At 38.7% G+C, this 15,000-nt stretch overlaps 1 protein-coding gene across 5 annotated transcripts in view; it reads left to right on the top strand.

Annotated features, from left to right (window-relative positions):
• ACOT11 (acyl-CoA thioesterase 11) overlaps positions 1 to 15,000 on the top strand; it is a 506,836-nt gene that overhangs the window by 24,145 nt on the left and 467,691 nt on the right. For 2 of the 5 annotated variants that reach the window (XM_044085489.1, XM_044085490.1), the window contains exon 2: positions 12,307 to 12,535. The exons of the other annotated variants lie outside the window; for them this stretch is intronic. In XM_044085489.1, the coding sequence (XP_043941424.1) occupies positions 12,346 to 12,535 (190 nt within the window). In that variant the 5' untranslated portion in view covers positions 12,307 to 12,345. The remainder of the gene's footprint in view (positions 1 to 12,306; positions 12,536 to 15,000) is intronic. 5 annotated transcript variants of the gene reach the window in all.

Raw genomic sequence — 15,000 nt, forward strand, 5'->3', positions numbered from 1 at the left:
TTTAGTGAATTCACTCTTCACTGATTTGCCACAAAACTTTAGAAAACCACATTTTATGAGGAACAGACAAAAAATATGAGGTAAAAGTCTGGACATTCTGTGAAAATTTGGACAGTTGATAGCTATGCACACAAGATTGCTCTCCTCTCTCTTTCGGTTGCACATACAGTCTCCTATGCTTTCAAACACGCTTTCATTTGCATGCAGACAGAAACATAAACACACTTATACAAATGCATACACTTTTTTTACACGCTAAACAGCAAAAGTGGTGCTTAGTGAGTATAAAGTAATGGCAGCCATTAGGTTTTTTGCAGTCTGAGCTTCACAGCAGTTTGATATGCTGCCGTAAAGCGGTGGACTCATTTTTCAGTTTGCATTTACTTGTATATTAATACCCTGCTGGAGAATGTTTGTTCTCCAATCAGGGTGCTAATGTACAGTTTGCCCTTTTTCTAACTGTATTTTAGCAAATCATTATTGGCATACTCATTTAAGGAATCCATTTTCAGCCTGCAAATGAATAAAGAATTCTAAAAGAAAAAGATAATCAGAGTCAGTTACTGATACGTAACTAAATATTAAATTAAGTAGAATAAAGTCATTGCTCTGACCGTACCAGTTGTGAAAGTCCCACAAAAGCTGGAATTACTTTACATCCTGCACAAATGTGCATAGCAGCTTCTGCGGACTACTGCTTGCAGTCACAATAAAGCTCAATAAATTACAAACTAGCACAGGATTGTTCCAGATAAGCTCTGGATTGCCCTCCCTACAGTCTGTGTAAATTTTTATAGCTGAATAAGACCTCTGGGATTGCTAGATTAACAACAAGCAGTGAAAATTAGAGGCAAAAACAAAATTTAAATCAAAGTAAATCTTCTTGTCTACAAGTTATCCCTTTCTGCCTACAAACAGTGAAAAACAGTGGTAAAAAATACATTATAAATCAAAATATACCTTCTCTTACCAGGCATCTTCACTGTCAATCACAAACCAACACAGGATTTTTTAGATAAGCCATTTTCCTCTCTCAAGTAAGATGTCTCTGTGACAGAGCAGCTTCATTTCTCAGTCCCCCTCCACCCAGTGTGTGGAATACCATCTCATGCTGTGGATCTGACACTAGCTCTGCGTAGTGTTGGCATGATGCACTGGAGCAACATGGACAGAGGATCTGCCACTGGTTTTCATGGTGGTTAACATGAAGTTGCATAGCCCAAGAGATATATCCATCCTTGAAAACCTGCATGCAGGTTATCCTACTCCAGGGCTATATTAGTCCCATCTATTATCCATGCAGTCCTTCCCCTCCTAGGATAGGCACATTCATCTTATACTTGCTCGCACCTTCAAGTGCTCAAGCCACTAAATGAGCATGATTTGCCTGGGTCATAATCAGGACTTTATACCTCTATGCTACTGGCAAGGCTGTTTGTTGCTTCATTTACACTCTACAAGAAAACTCTCTACCCTTTAGTACCTGGTGGAGACTAGGGTACAATGTTTCTAATTTTCTGAATGAAAATGATCCTACTGTTACACTTCACTTCTCTCTTGACAGACAGCTGATATTTCAGCAAATGTGACTTGTAGCAGTGGTTTGTGATAGTTTACTTTGTCATTACCATTCACTTAATAACAGGGATGTCCTTCAACCCTTCTCTCCACGTTTAAACAAGAGCAGAGACTAGTTGAGGGGAGGCAGCTGTCCTTACTAAAATAATTAATAAGCAGTACTGAAAACTATTTGAACCAACCAAGCATGCATGGTTTAGGACCTTGATAATTTGCAGTTATGCAGATTACTTAGAGCAATGCGTCACTTGCTGCAAGTATTGCTGGTATTTGTTTCTTTTCCGACAGTTAAGTAATTACAATAAAAGGTTGCTGTGATGCTGTAGTCTACTAAGAAATACAAAAGTTCAACAAATAAAAGTAATTTTATTTGTGCCCCCAAAGTGATGTAAAAAAATAGGCTTCTGTTGTGTAGGGCAAACAGCTTCAAGATACTCAAACAGATTGGTTTGAGCCCACTTTAGACAGAGGAATCAGTGATTTTAATCTGTTCCTTCCAAAATGTATATGAAACTTTTAATCTCTGGATAGTGTAGTACCAAAATCGTTCGTAATACCCCAAAATGTCCTAGTAGTTGCAATGTCAAAAGGCAAGATGGAAAATGTGAGGTATTCCAACCGAGTCAAGGTAAAACACTTGCATGCAAACATCCACGATAGTTATTTTATTGTATGGTTTGGCTACAGAGACATTCTTTAGAAGGTATGCTTAGTGACATTTGCATATTTTTTTTGTGGATATAAATTCTACTAGTCTGCATTACTTTGCAGTCTTTTTCTGATGACATAACTGACATAGTAATTATTTATTTATTGTCTGTTTTCAAGTCTCAGTTTGTCATTTTTAGAGAAAAGAAAATATTCCAGAATCTGAATGAAAAAGGAAAAAAAAAAACTTAAGGTAATGTTAGATTATGAATATCTCTAACTCCAGCTGCTTTCAGATGCTAATGGTAAGAGGTGGACTTGTTTATTCTTTTTCCGTTATCCACTTGATCCTTATAGGGGGTACTCAGAGCCTTTCCAAGCAAGCAGTGGATATAAGACATAGAAGTAAGGCATAGAACTTGACCTGGAGAGGACTCCATGTCATTGCATGACACATGCAATACACACATACTTATTGTCAGTTTGGTTTGAAAGATTGACACGTTTCATATTTGAGTGGACAGACCCCTGGGGAAAAAAAAACTCATTGATGTAAAGCTTCCACAGGAGACCCAGCCAGGCAATGTTTCAGAACAGCCTAAATCAGTATTTAAACAAATGAAGTTATACATTCAAAGGTTATCAATTTCAAAGGTGGGATTTCTTTCAAAGAAAGTGCAAAATGTTCTTCTTCCTAAGCGTTTCTGTAAGACTTTCATACTTTCTTGTCATTTCACTTTTCTTCCTTTCTACATTTGGATGAAGGGGATACCATAAAAAGTGGGTGAGGGTAGTAATTTCTTTTGGTTATCCATTAGAATTTAGACCCAGGATGAGGTTTTGAACTGTTCTGAGGTATCCCTTCACACCAATTATAGATTGCTGTCTTCTTAGTTTACTGGCTAAAAGGACATTTCAGAGACTTATCATACAGGCAACAGGAAAATGGTTCTTTTCTGGATGTTTTCTCTCATCACAACAACAAAAAAAAAAGATCCATTTTTGGATTTGTCCTTTCAGAACAGGTTTATAAGGCTAAGAAAGTTTTGAGTTTAATGTTGCAGTCTTTACTACCAATTTTCCATCAGAAAGACTGGCATATTGATCCTGAATCCAGAGTATCAAAAGGCAAAACCAAGGAGGAGGCAAACAGCAGTTAAAAAATAACTTGAGTTTATTGAGGTATAAGTGCTTTTGCATTGCTTCCACAATGCATCTTCAGATACAGTAAAATGTTGTTTTGTCTTTCGGCTTTTCCCGGTTAGGGGTCACCACAGCGGAATTATGGTCCGCTAATGATTGGCAGTAGACTTTCACAAACACCGAGGTGCCAGCTCAACGTTCAACCTTCAACAAAGGCACGTCCATTTACGCATGTCTTTCGAACGCCCACCCAACCGCGTGGAGGACATGCAGACTCCACACAGAAGGCACTCCCTGCACTCCAGAATCGAATGGGAGAACCTCTTGCTGTGAGGCAACAATGCTACTGCTGCACCACTGCGGATGTTCTTCAGATACAGTAAAATAACATCTCAAAATGCTTGTATTTAAGTCTACATAAAATGCTTGTATTTAAGTCTACATAAACCAATAAAAATACTAGTAGTCACATGACATATAAAACAATCACCTGACTCCAGTTATACTAGTCACCTGATTTAAACTCCAGCTTGCAAAATCCCAGTAACACATGCATCATAAAAAAAGAATATAAAACAGCTTATGATGCAAAGCTGAAAAGCTAGTAAACTTAATATATAAAGTTTCTAAATAAAATATACATACATGTTGATATATATATATATATATATATATATATATATAAAACAAACAGTTCTCATACTATCAAAATCGTAATCATATTAATAGCAGTCAGCCACCCCTAATGGAAGTCATAAGAACTAGCAAATAAACAGATACAAAGCTGCTCAATGACCCCTTCAAGATGTAAACATAAGGCCTGCATCACTGTGTCATTTCTGAATTCCTATGACCTTTCCATATAAAAAACGTTTGTAAAAAAAAATACTTATATGCTCACCCTCATGGCTCCCACTTAACACAACATGTAACTAATCAGCAAATATATCTATTTCAAATGAGTCTACATACACTTGCCATTTCAAAATCAAGTCAAACAATCCATGCATGTAGATTTAAACAACAGTCTTTATATATATATATATATATATATATATATATATATATATATATATATATATAAATCAACAAGTTTATCTATTTTAAATGAATCGGCATACTAATGCCTATTCAAAGTCAACTATTACAGTTTATGCATACAGATCTGGAAGACCTGGATTGGCTCACTGAGCATAGACTTATAGTTAAACCTTTCTGTTAACCAACTTGCTCATTGCACATGAAAAAAGTTCTATTCTAATTCAGCAACAGGTTTGTAAGAACTCCTGTATAAAAGTAGACCTTTTGGTGAGTAAAAATTAGAATAGATATAATATATAATAATATCTATTAGATATTTTACTGTGCCACTTCTTTGTATGTTTGTGTGAGAGACAGGCAAATGTATTATAGACTTTAAAGCTGTGGAAATGATTTTGATACTGTTCTGTGGCAGCTGCTATTTATAATCTAGGGTAACAGGGTGTTTAGCAAAATGTTATAAAACATTATGTCAGAAATGTGTTTATAAGAGTTGTCTTTTTACTTAATTTGGTGCAAATTATGCCTATTCCCTTTGGAGACTAGAGTAAGTTGGGAGGAGGTTGCAGGCACTAGAGTGAATGTAGATATTTATGTGCAAGTGGCTGAGGTATTCCTGTGTAATTTGCCTTCCAGTCTATTGTATCGTATTGAGTTAGTTGTATGTTGTGTAAGTACAGAATAGATCACACACTAGAGTGTGTGACTCTTACTAGGGCTTCTACCAGTGAATGTCTTTTTTTTGCCTTTCTCGTCAGTAGTGCACGAGTACCAAGAGAACAGAAAAAGTTCTAGACATCATTATGTAGCGCAGTTAAGGAATGCATGTAATTTCACACAATATAGTTTAGTAGCAAAGTTTGTGCAGTGCACAGGGCAGAAACATCTGTACGCTTGTCTCCCTTACCAGATGTAAGCTTTTTTTTTTAGAGTTTACAGTATACTTTCTGTGGTTAAGACAGTCAGTTTCTAAATGTGCTGTGCAATTCTTTCAGTTGCCTTCTTTAATTTTCATTGCAACGTATGGAGAGATGGAGCACTTACTTGTAAAACCCATCATTTGGCTGCTTCTGCAGTTTCAGTCCACCAGTAACTGTTCGCAAATCATGTGTTATTAGCAGTCTAGTTGTATTTATTTAGTTCTAGTTGTATTTATTTTAGTAACTGGGTAAACGCACTGAACATAAGTATCCCTTTTCAGGGGTGACCCAAGAATATTAAGTGGCTTTTTCAGAGTTGCACATTTTGCAAGGGGAAATAGAGGTAATCAAACCCAGGATGGTAGGTTGAAGTTAGTTAACAGCCTTATAGCCTTGGCCCTGTGCATTAAATTGCTGGACAGTTGCTTTCCAGTTTTGTTCTGAGGGGAACACTTGACTGAGTAAATCGTCTGAAGTAATAATTTCACTATGTGACAACCTTGTGTACTTAGAATTATGTGATATTTTCCCAGTTATAGTGTTTCCCATCAGTAAAAGAAGACATAACTGTTGTACCAGATGGGGTATGTGATATTTAATTACTGTGTGAGAATCTCAAATGATCAAACCCAAATGGTTGATAATAAGCAGTTAAAAAAATGAAAAGAAAAAGATCTGTTTTTTGAAAAGGGGGCAAGCTCTGCTGGGTTACTTTGCAGTTATTTAGTGGATGTTTTTTCAGTGATAGGAAAATCAGGTAGAGCTGATAGAAAATCAGCTGATTAAATACCGGCTTTCCTGAGCAAGATCATGGAACAGCGGGGATTAGGAAATTTGCTATTGCCCCCAGTGTAGTGTGAGATACATGCATATATATGTATATGTGTGTGTGTGTGTATGTGTATGTATGTATGTGTGTGTGTGTATATATATATATATATATATATATATATATATATATAAATCATTTCCTATCTCCCATCCAATCGTCAAGGTTTCTTTTGACGAGGGCCAAGAAGGCACTCTGTTTGACATGTATGGGGTGTCTCTGGGTCAGGAACCTATCCCTCCAGCATGTTTTGTTCATTGTGATGACACGGTTTAGATCCCTGGAGCATGTGGCTCTGAGGGGTTTGGGATTTCTTTAAGTGAAACATGTCCAACAGCTCAGGGTTTGACATGGCCTTGTATGTTAAGCAGAGATCGCCTCTGAGTAGACGATATGCCGCAGAGTATAGCTGGAGTTTTTTTAGATGGTCAGCATAGGGCCTTTGCTTTAGGCCTGTGATTCTTTTAGTGAGGCATTTCTGCAGCCTTTCCAGCTGTTGCAGATGTCTTGTGAGGTACATACCAAATGGGTGTGCATACCAAATGAGGTGTGCCACACAGAAGGATTTCCTGACTGTTATGGTGATATGGTTATCGAAGGTGAGACCACTGTCCACCTGTGACACTAAGTTTCTCATCACACTTTCGGTGTTTAGTGTACTGCCACGTATGTGGTAATTCATGGGTACATGGTTTTTCCCAAAGGGGATAACTAAGCATTTCTTGGCATTAAGCTTGAGCCCATAGCTCTGGCACCAAGCATCTGTTTCTGTAAGGGCCTTTTGTAGAATATCCACATAATTTGAGGATTCAATAATGGCTTCCAGTTTGCAGTCATCTGTGAACTTTGTTAGCCAGAGTCCCTTAGTGTTGGCCTGTACTTCAGAGAAGTAGATGCCAAACAAGAGTGGTCCCAGGACTGTACCCTGTGGTACTGCACTTGTCTGGAGCTGGATTTTGAGTCTGCTACTTTTACAGTCTGGGTTCCGTAAGTAAGCCAGTTGGCAACCATCGAGTGATGTAGGGATTTATGCCCAACTTAGTAAGTTTATCTAGGATTCCAGCATGGGGGATGGTGTTGAAGGCCTTGGCAAGGTCCAGATAGGCTGTATGGACCGCCTTACCCTCGTCCACAGCTCTGGCGACTGATTTGATGAAGTCAGTCAGGTTCAGGAGACAAGATCGGCCCTTCACGAACCCAAACTGGGGTGGGGTCCAGTGTTTGAAGGTTGCCAGTGTCTTTGTTTATAAGTTCCATGCTCTTGCAGATCAGGCTCGTCAGACTGATGGGACAGTAATTCCTGGGATCCAAGTTGGATCCCCCCTTGTGGAGTGGGATAACTGTAGCTATGTGCCACTCAGTGGGCATGAAGCCTGAGGTGAGGCTATGATTAAACATGACACTTAGATGAAGTGCCAGTTCATTTTGTAATTCATGTAGTACACAGCCTGGGATGTCATCTCCCATGGATGCTGCATTCTTAGCTTTGGAGAGTGTGGTTTCTACCTCTGTGGCCGTGATTACTGGAATTTCGTAATCTTTTGGTATTGAGATGAGCCCTTTAGGGTGTGAGAGGGGGGTGAAGTTGGCACTAAATCTATCTGCCAGTATATTGGCAATATCCTTGGGATCAGTATATTTAATGCCATTCTGTTGTAGCTCAGAGCAGATCTGAGCATTGCCATTTAGATTCTTGACATAACTATAGAATGCCTTGTGGTTGTCTTTGGAATCTTTGGCAATTTTATTTTCGTAACTAGCTTTGGAGGATTTTATGAGGGATTTCAGCTTCTTACTGAGACTGGTAAGGGAGTTTTTGCACCTGGGGTTTTCCTCTTTTCTGCAACAGTTTCTTCCTTCTGTTGTATAGTTTGTTTATGGCAGGGGACCACCAGATTGGCTTCCTTTTTTTGGAGGAGAGCGTCTTGGTTCTGTTTGGGATGGCACGATTCATGCACAAATGGATGTGCTCATATGTAGGATTCAGCAGTCGAACTTTCAGCTCCTGTCTGCATGGGTGCCATGAAGTTTGTCACTTCTGATTTAAGTAGCATGAAGTTGGCTTTGGAGAAGTTTTTTTACAGAGATTTCCTTACTGGGGGGAGGGAGTGGGATGTGGATGTCAAGGGTGATTTGCTTATGGTCAGACCTGACCAATGAGGGGATGACCACTAGTGTGGAGCATCTATCTCCCGTGTTGGTAATGACCAGGTCTAGGATATTGGGGCCCCTGGTGGGACAATGGATTTAGTTGATCCAGGGCATTGGAATTTATGAATTTCAAGAACTGTTGGGAAAAGGTGTTGGTAGCCGAGTAGTTTTCCAAGTTAATGGCAGGGTAGTTGAAATCACCCAGTATTAGGGTGTTTGTTTGTTAATATTTTCCAGTATGTTTAGAAAGGTTTAGTGAGAACCTTGGGGCATGGGGTGGGGGGGGTCTGTAGCAAGCTACAGTTTTGATTGCAGTCTTACCTAGTGTTAGTTGCACCTGGAGAATTTCAGATGCATTGTGTTGGGCAACTAGTCTGCACGTATGAATATCCTTTGGGAATATGGACACTCCTCCACCTTTAGCGTTTCAGTCTTGGTTTGGTGGCCGAAAAGTGTGGTAAGAGTTGTAGCCTGGTATTGTAGGGGTGCTCTCTGGAGTCTTTAACCAGGTCTCAGTTACTGCACAGATATCGATGTTCTCCATTTTTAGGAGTGCCTTGAGAGAGTGCATTTTGAGGTTTAGACTGCTATCATTGAGTAGCATTACCTTCAGATTGTGCATGCTTGTGTCTGTTACTGTGGTGGTTTTGTCCTTTGAACCTTGCCTAAAAAAGGCACTATAGGGTTGGCAAGAGCTTTAGCCAGTAACCTGAATCCCAGGTGTGACAGGTGCAGACCATCTCTGGCAAAGCATCGTGGTTTGTCGATCATGTTGTCCCAGGCAGACAGATACTGGATCCCCTTTGAATGACACAGAAGCTTAGCCAATTGTTGAAGTCAATCATTTTGTCCTTATACTGTGGTATCATTCTGGGCGAAGGCAGAGGGCTAGGGTCATACCTGCCTGGGCCACATGATCCGAGAGCTCTTCCATGTCTCTCTTCATGTAGCGCAGGGAGGTACGTCTTAAGTCATTCACTCCAACATAGACAATGACAGAGTTGTATTTGTACTTGTTGTGGAGTGACTTCAGTGCATGCGTTATTTGGTGGATCCTGGCACCCGACAGGCAGCTGACTGTAATTTTCTCCTTGCTCAGCCTGGAGAGTGGGACATCAGTGTGCCTGACTATAGAATCACCTATGACTATAGAATCACCTATGACTAAAGTGTTGGGTACGTTCTCTTGCCTTAGGGGCTGTTGTTGGGTGGCACACTGGTGGTGTGAGCAATATGTCACTTTGGTTGTGACTGGTGTTTGTTTGCGTTTCAGCTTCGGAGGTCCTTGTTGCTTGGGCAGGTTAATGTTAAGGGCTGCCGCATATGTGGGTTTAGTGTTGCTATGTGTGGGTTTTGAAGGGCTATGTGTTGCTTGAGGTGTAGTGCAGGTGTTAACATTTTCTTGATTGTCTAGCACAATCTTGGTTGGAGAGAGCTTTGCTTCCAGTTTGGCTATGTAAGTGCAACTCTCACAGGTTATACTGTTGGGTGGTAGGAGGAGAGGGTTGTCTGTGTACATGAGGTAGTTGCTGCATTGCCCCAGTATGCCCAGATTCACCAGGTGGACAAGAGAAATCACCGGAAGTTGACCCTTGGATATGCCTGTTTAGGTGCTTTTTTTATAAAGTACAAGAGCTGTTTTCCCTTACCTTTGCAAGGTACTTTGCAATTATAGGCTGTTTAGTGCCTACGATTAATTTCTCCATATTAACAAGGAGAGTTGAGTGCTTGTATCAATTTAAGGCTTCCTAGTGCTTTCCAGCAGGTTCTAGAGCAAGTGCTAGTCACAGGGGTTCAGATTTTAGTGCTACTACTGAGAAACCAGCTAGTTCTAAGTGAAAATTTGAAGAGCAGACTTTCTGGCACCTGAAATAGTTTAACCGTAGCCCCGCTGTGCTGCACGATGCGCAAACACACACATTTTTTAAGCCAGAAAATTGAAAGGGATAGAAATCAGCCCAAAATGGCTAATAAAATTACAATTTCAGAGCTGGAAACCACTCCTCTAGTGTTTTTGTAGATATATATCTATATATATATATAGATATATATATATGCCCCACTACAAAAAAAAATATTTCTTTTTCAACCAACTCATGATTGACCTTTTGGGTTTGATCATTAGTTATCTACCATTGTGATTACATGAAGATTCTGTATCCTAGATATTGCAATATTTAATAAGGTTATTGGTGTACATTTTGTTTAAATGTATGTACATTTAGTTGTATAATTTTGGTTTTGTCCTTTTGTAAATTACATAAAGGTGATATATTAAAACGGTCCTGTTTGGATATGGACTTTGTAGCCCAGCCCACCTACCGAAATAAAGTAGACGAGGAAAACGGATGGAGCTTTGCAGAACAGTAGGATTTAAAGTAAGAAGCCTCACAACACTGAACAGTGGCTTTTATTTTACAAACTGAGTATGTGGATAGCAGACAAAACACCCGAACAGTAGAAAGATAGCTAAATGTTACTCAGTTATGTGTGTTTATGTACTGTATACACGTGAAGCAGGGGGTGGTCAGTGAGTGCTATTTCATGGTAATAGAACTGATAACCTGGAAAGGTTAGAACAGAATTTTACCTTTTTCTGTTTTTTCTTATATTTAAAGCAACTGGCGAGACAAAAAACTTGACATAATTAGAACATTGGGCAGAAAAAATGGATCTCACATGTATAAAGCTGAAAGTGGTTCCGAGCTACATTTAAAATTGATGGATATTTTTCCTCATCATCTAAAAAGAAAAAAGGTGTTGAAACCCTCCCAGATTTGTAAAACAGGGTCTATATTGGATGATCGAATTTTCAAAAGTTTGACTGTCATATGGTTGACATCATATGATTGAATTTATGAAAGTTCGAACATTTTGACTGAGATCTCCTTATAGCAAGGAATGGGAAGATTTCACTTTTCTGCACTGTAGTGCAATCTCGGAGTTGGTATATTTAATGAGTGGGGGGTGTGAGGGTGCAGGGGCCCTGCCCCCCTGCTTAAAACATTCAGGTAGGTTGTTTGTGTAGTTTATTTTTTTATTAGATTTTTGAACTTTTAAAAGTTCGATCATATGGTGTCGACCATATGACACTCAAAGTTTTGGAAGTTCGATTGTGTGATATATACCCATAAAACAAATGCTCCAAACTTGCATAGGTTTGGTTTAATTTTCCTTTGATGTGATTTTTGTCACATTTATTTTATGATGACTTAGATAAATAAAGCAGTAGTAGTCATTTGGTCTTAGTGTGACTTTTTACCTTGGTCATAAGTACATACAACAGTACTCAAAAACTGAACACAAGTTACTAGACTCACCACTTTCTGTAAATGACACTTCTGACCATACACCTGTCCTCTGGCATGTGACCAAGGAGTTTGCGGGTGAAACAACTGAATGAGAAAATGAAGTCATGATTTAATGTCTCTCACTGTCTTTTTTTGTATTGCCACAAGTGATGTTTCATTACTAAAATGTAGCATCTGTTGGACTCATTTTGTTTTTTTACTGCCATCTGGGTTCATCCTTGTTCTGTCCCTGGCTATACATCAGGGCATGGCAGGTTAGGAGTGTCTGTTATAGGAAAACAGTAAACTTCGCTATGAGGTTAAAGTTGCAGGTTGTTATAATATATTACATTTATTCAGGGGTAAACATTAAGAGAGTAAAGCGGCTATGTATGGCTTTTATTGGTTTGCCCATCTCAAAAAAGTTTAAGAGAACTTGAGGAGTAATGCAGTCACTTTATTAACCTCTTTTGGTATGAGCTAAATGACTTTTATCTCTTAAGTTATGGGAATCAGAGAAGACTGATTCTTTCAGGCTTAAGCACAAAAGTCTTTTTTTTTTTGTATACTTCTGTTATGAAACATTGCATTTCTGTGTTGTCAGAGTTGTGGTTATTAAGAATGGTACTGCTACCATTAACCTCAAGAAATACTTTATGCATATTCAAGGATTTTTTTTCCTACCATTTTTTTCCTACCATTTCAGGGTTCTTCAAGTGGAGTTTTTTCAGATCAGCTTGCAATCATGACTTCTCAGGGTGGGAACTCCTTACTTCAGGATGGACAAGTTTTTAGTTTACAAAATGCACTTATTTACTGTAATCCCACGGAAGTAAAAATGAGTCAGATGGTGTTGCCGTGCCATGCAAACCACCAAGGGGAACTCAGCATGGGCCAGTTGCTCAAATGGATTGATACCACAGCTTGTTTATCTGGTAAGTTTTACATCATTTCCCTAATGCATGTGGCAAGGGCTCCATTCCTTTATTGCTAAACACTGTTTTGAAAGATAACGTCAGAGAGAGAGAGAGTGTGTGTGTGTGTGTGTGTGTGTGTGTGTGTGTGTGTGTGTGTGTGTGTGAGTGAGAGAGGCGGTGTTTTTGTTTCCTCTTCAAACTTAGTTTCTTTTTAATGCAAGTGCACGGAATTAATTAAAATAACAGTGGGACAATTGAATGTCTTATTGCACCCACTGCTCATCATATTTTTTTGCAAGTGACAACAAAATGGTACCGGTTTAATTTACTACTCTGTCAGATCATTAGCTAAAATGTTAGTAGTTTATGTATTAACATAATGTGAACCTTTCTGCTTCCAAATATCTCCATTTCCCTTTTGACATTAAAACATACTTTTTTAATGCAGCCCGTCCTTCTGTTTTGGTGTTTGTTGTTCATCTTTCTCTTCCAACTTTTTATGAGAGACTTTCTAAAAGCCACTTTGAAATCTGGACCCAGAAGTGATTCTTAAAACACTTCATTTGGGCAGTATACCCAGTTTTTCAGTGGAAAGCTTAGCTTCTGTATGCTGATTCTGCCTACTAAGAATATCAACACAGTATTAAAGTTGCACTTTGTTGAATAATCCAGAGTTGGAACAAAAAAGGCCAATAAAAGTTCTTTCATTAAAACCTCATCTGTTTTGTTCACTGCTGTTTATTTTATTAGTAGAATTGTTTTGTTCCTTTTGCTTCTCCTGTACATAGTTCCCCTGAAGAAATTAATGTCAAGGATTGACAATCTATCCATTTGTTCTTACTATGTAACAGTACACAGAGCTGAAGATTTTTGGATGGGCTATGGAGACTTGGTGCTACAATCTCCGACTTGAACATGAATAGCTTTACTTTGTCATATTCCATAGATCATCGTGCATGACGTATCCTGCAAACGTTCATGCTTGGTTTGTCATAGGAATGAACCTGAAGGATAAATTATGGTTTTGCCTTCAGGCATTCAGCCAGCCTGAACTTGGGTTGGGGGAAGAAACCGTTTGATGTGGACAAGTAATAGTAAGGTGACTCTCTGAGAGATTAATGATTTAGGTTTTTGGAGCTGTTATTTCCAGCACTGTATGTTTCACTAAATCTATTTTTGACACAGAAGATTTAAAGTATATCCCAAAGGCACAGCAGTATAGTGTAGGTAATGGCACATGGTAAGAGGTGCTGCTTTAAAGATGGATTTTTCTAAGCAGTAAAGCTTGACTGGGTGTGTGTTATCAGAGAATTAACCAGGGTGATGTTAGGCTCAACCCTGTAGGCAGAGGGCCTTCCCAAGTCTGGAATAGCATTAATTCCCTAATACCACCCACCCTGGAGGGCATTATTACACTTTAGAGAATGAGCAGTATGTTAATTTGTTTTGCATTTTTTTAATTACTATTCACTTTTTATCCTCCACCTGATATTTCAAACTTGCTATAGAGTAGGTAATTCAAATTGTTTTTGGAGGAAATATTTTACATCCAAAATATAAGTTATACTGTTTATATACATGTGTACACACATAGATGCAGACACGTATACATATACATGCACATAGTGGAATGAATATACCTCAGATGTCTCACTGTGCTAGAATGAATGGAAAGCATGCAAAGTATTGCAACCCTTGTCCTCCCATGTCTATTAACCGTCCTTGATTTGCTGCATAGTTGTGCTCTGTCCCTTGTAGAATATTTGATTTGCTGGTAAACTGAGGGTTAAAGTCAGATAATTATGGCAGACATTAGAGTTTCGTAATTCTTATTATTTAGGGTATGTGCGCTGATGGACTGCTTGATGCAGTAAGCCCTGTCTCCATTTCTCTCTCGCTCACACTATCTTTTCTTTTTCTCTCACATGCAAGCATTTACAAATATAGACATTTACACACACACACTATTTTATTTTTTTATTCTTGTTAAACATCAAAGCCGCATTTAGTGAGTGTAAAAAAATCCATTTCCTTTTTTTTTTTGTCTGTACAAGCTTCATGGCAGCAGGAGGACTTTTTTACTGGGCATTGGCTGTACATTAAACATCCTGTGAAGATAGCTGAAGGCTGCCAGCCTAGCCAGATAGAATTTTGTAGATAATTCTGTCATTTGTAAATATTAATGTAAGCCACAGGCTTGTCTTAAATGTGAAAAGACTGCATTGGATATTGAACTGGAAAAATGTAACAACAGTGCACTCTGCTGTACGAAAGCTAAGTCAAGCATTTTAGGACTGTCTTTGATGTCAAAATTCGGAGTCAGTATGTCTAGAGGGAAGCATCCTGTCTGTTTTTTTAAGACTAGAGTTAATGGCTTGAATTTGCTTGTATAAATGTCCTTTATTGCTCTGGTTTCTGCCCATTTGTAAAGAATGTAAATGTAGCTTCTGTTAGCCTGGGAACACCAGAGAAGTGTGAAGAAT

Source organism: Protopterus annectens, chromosome 10.part0 (assembly GCF_019279795.1).
Source record: "Protopterus annectens isolate FY-2018-M chromosome 10.part0, PAN1.0, whole genome shotgun sequence".
Taxonomy (NCBI): Eukaryota; Metazoa; Chordata; order Ceratodontiformes; family Protopteridae; genus Protopterus; species Protopterus annectens.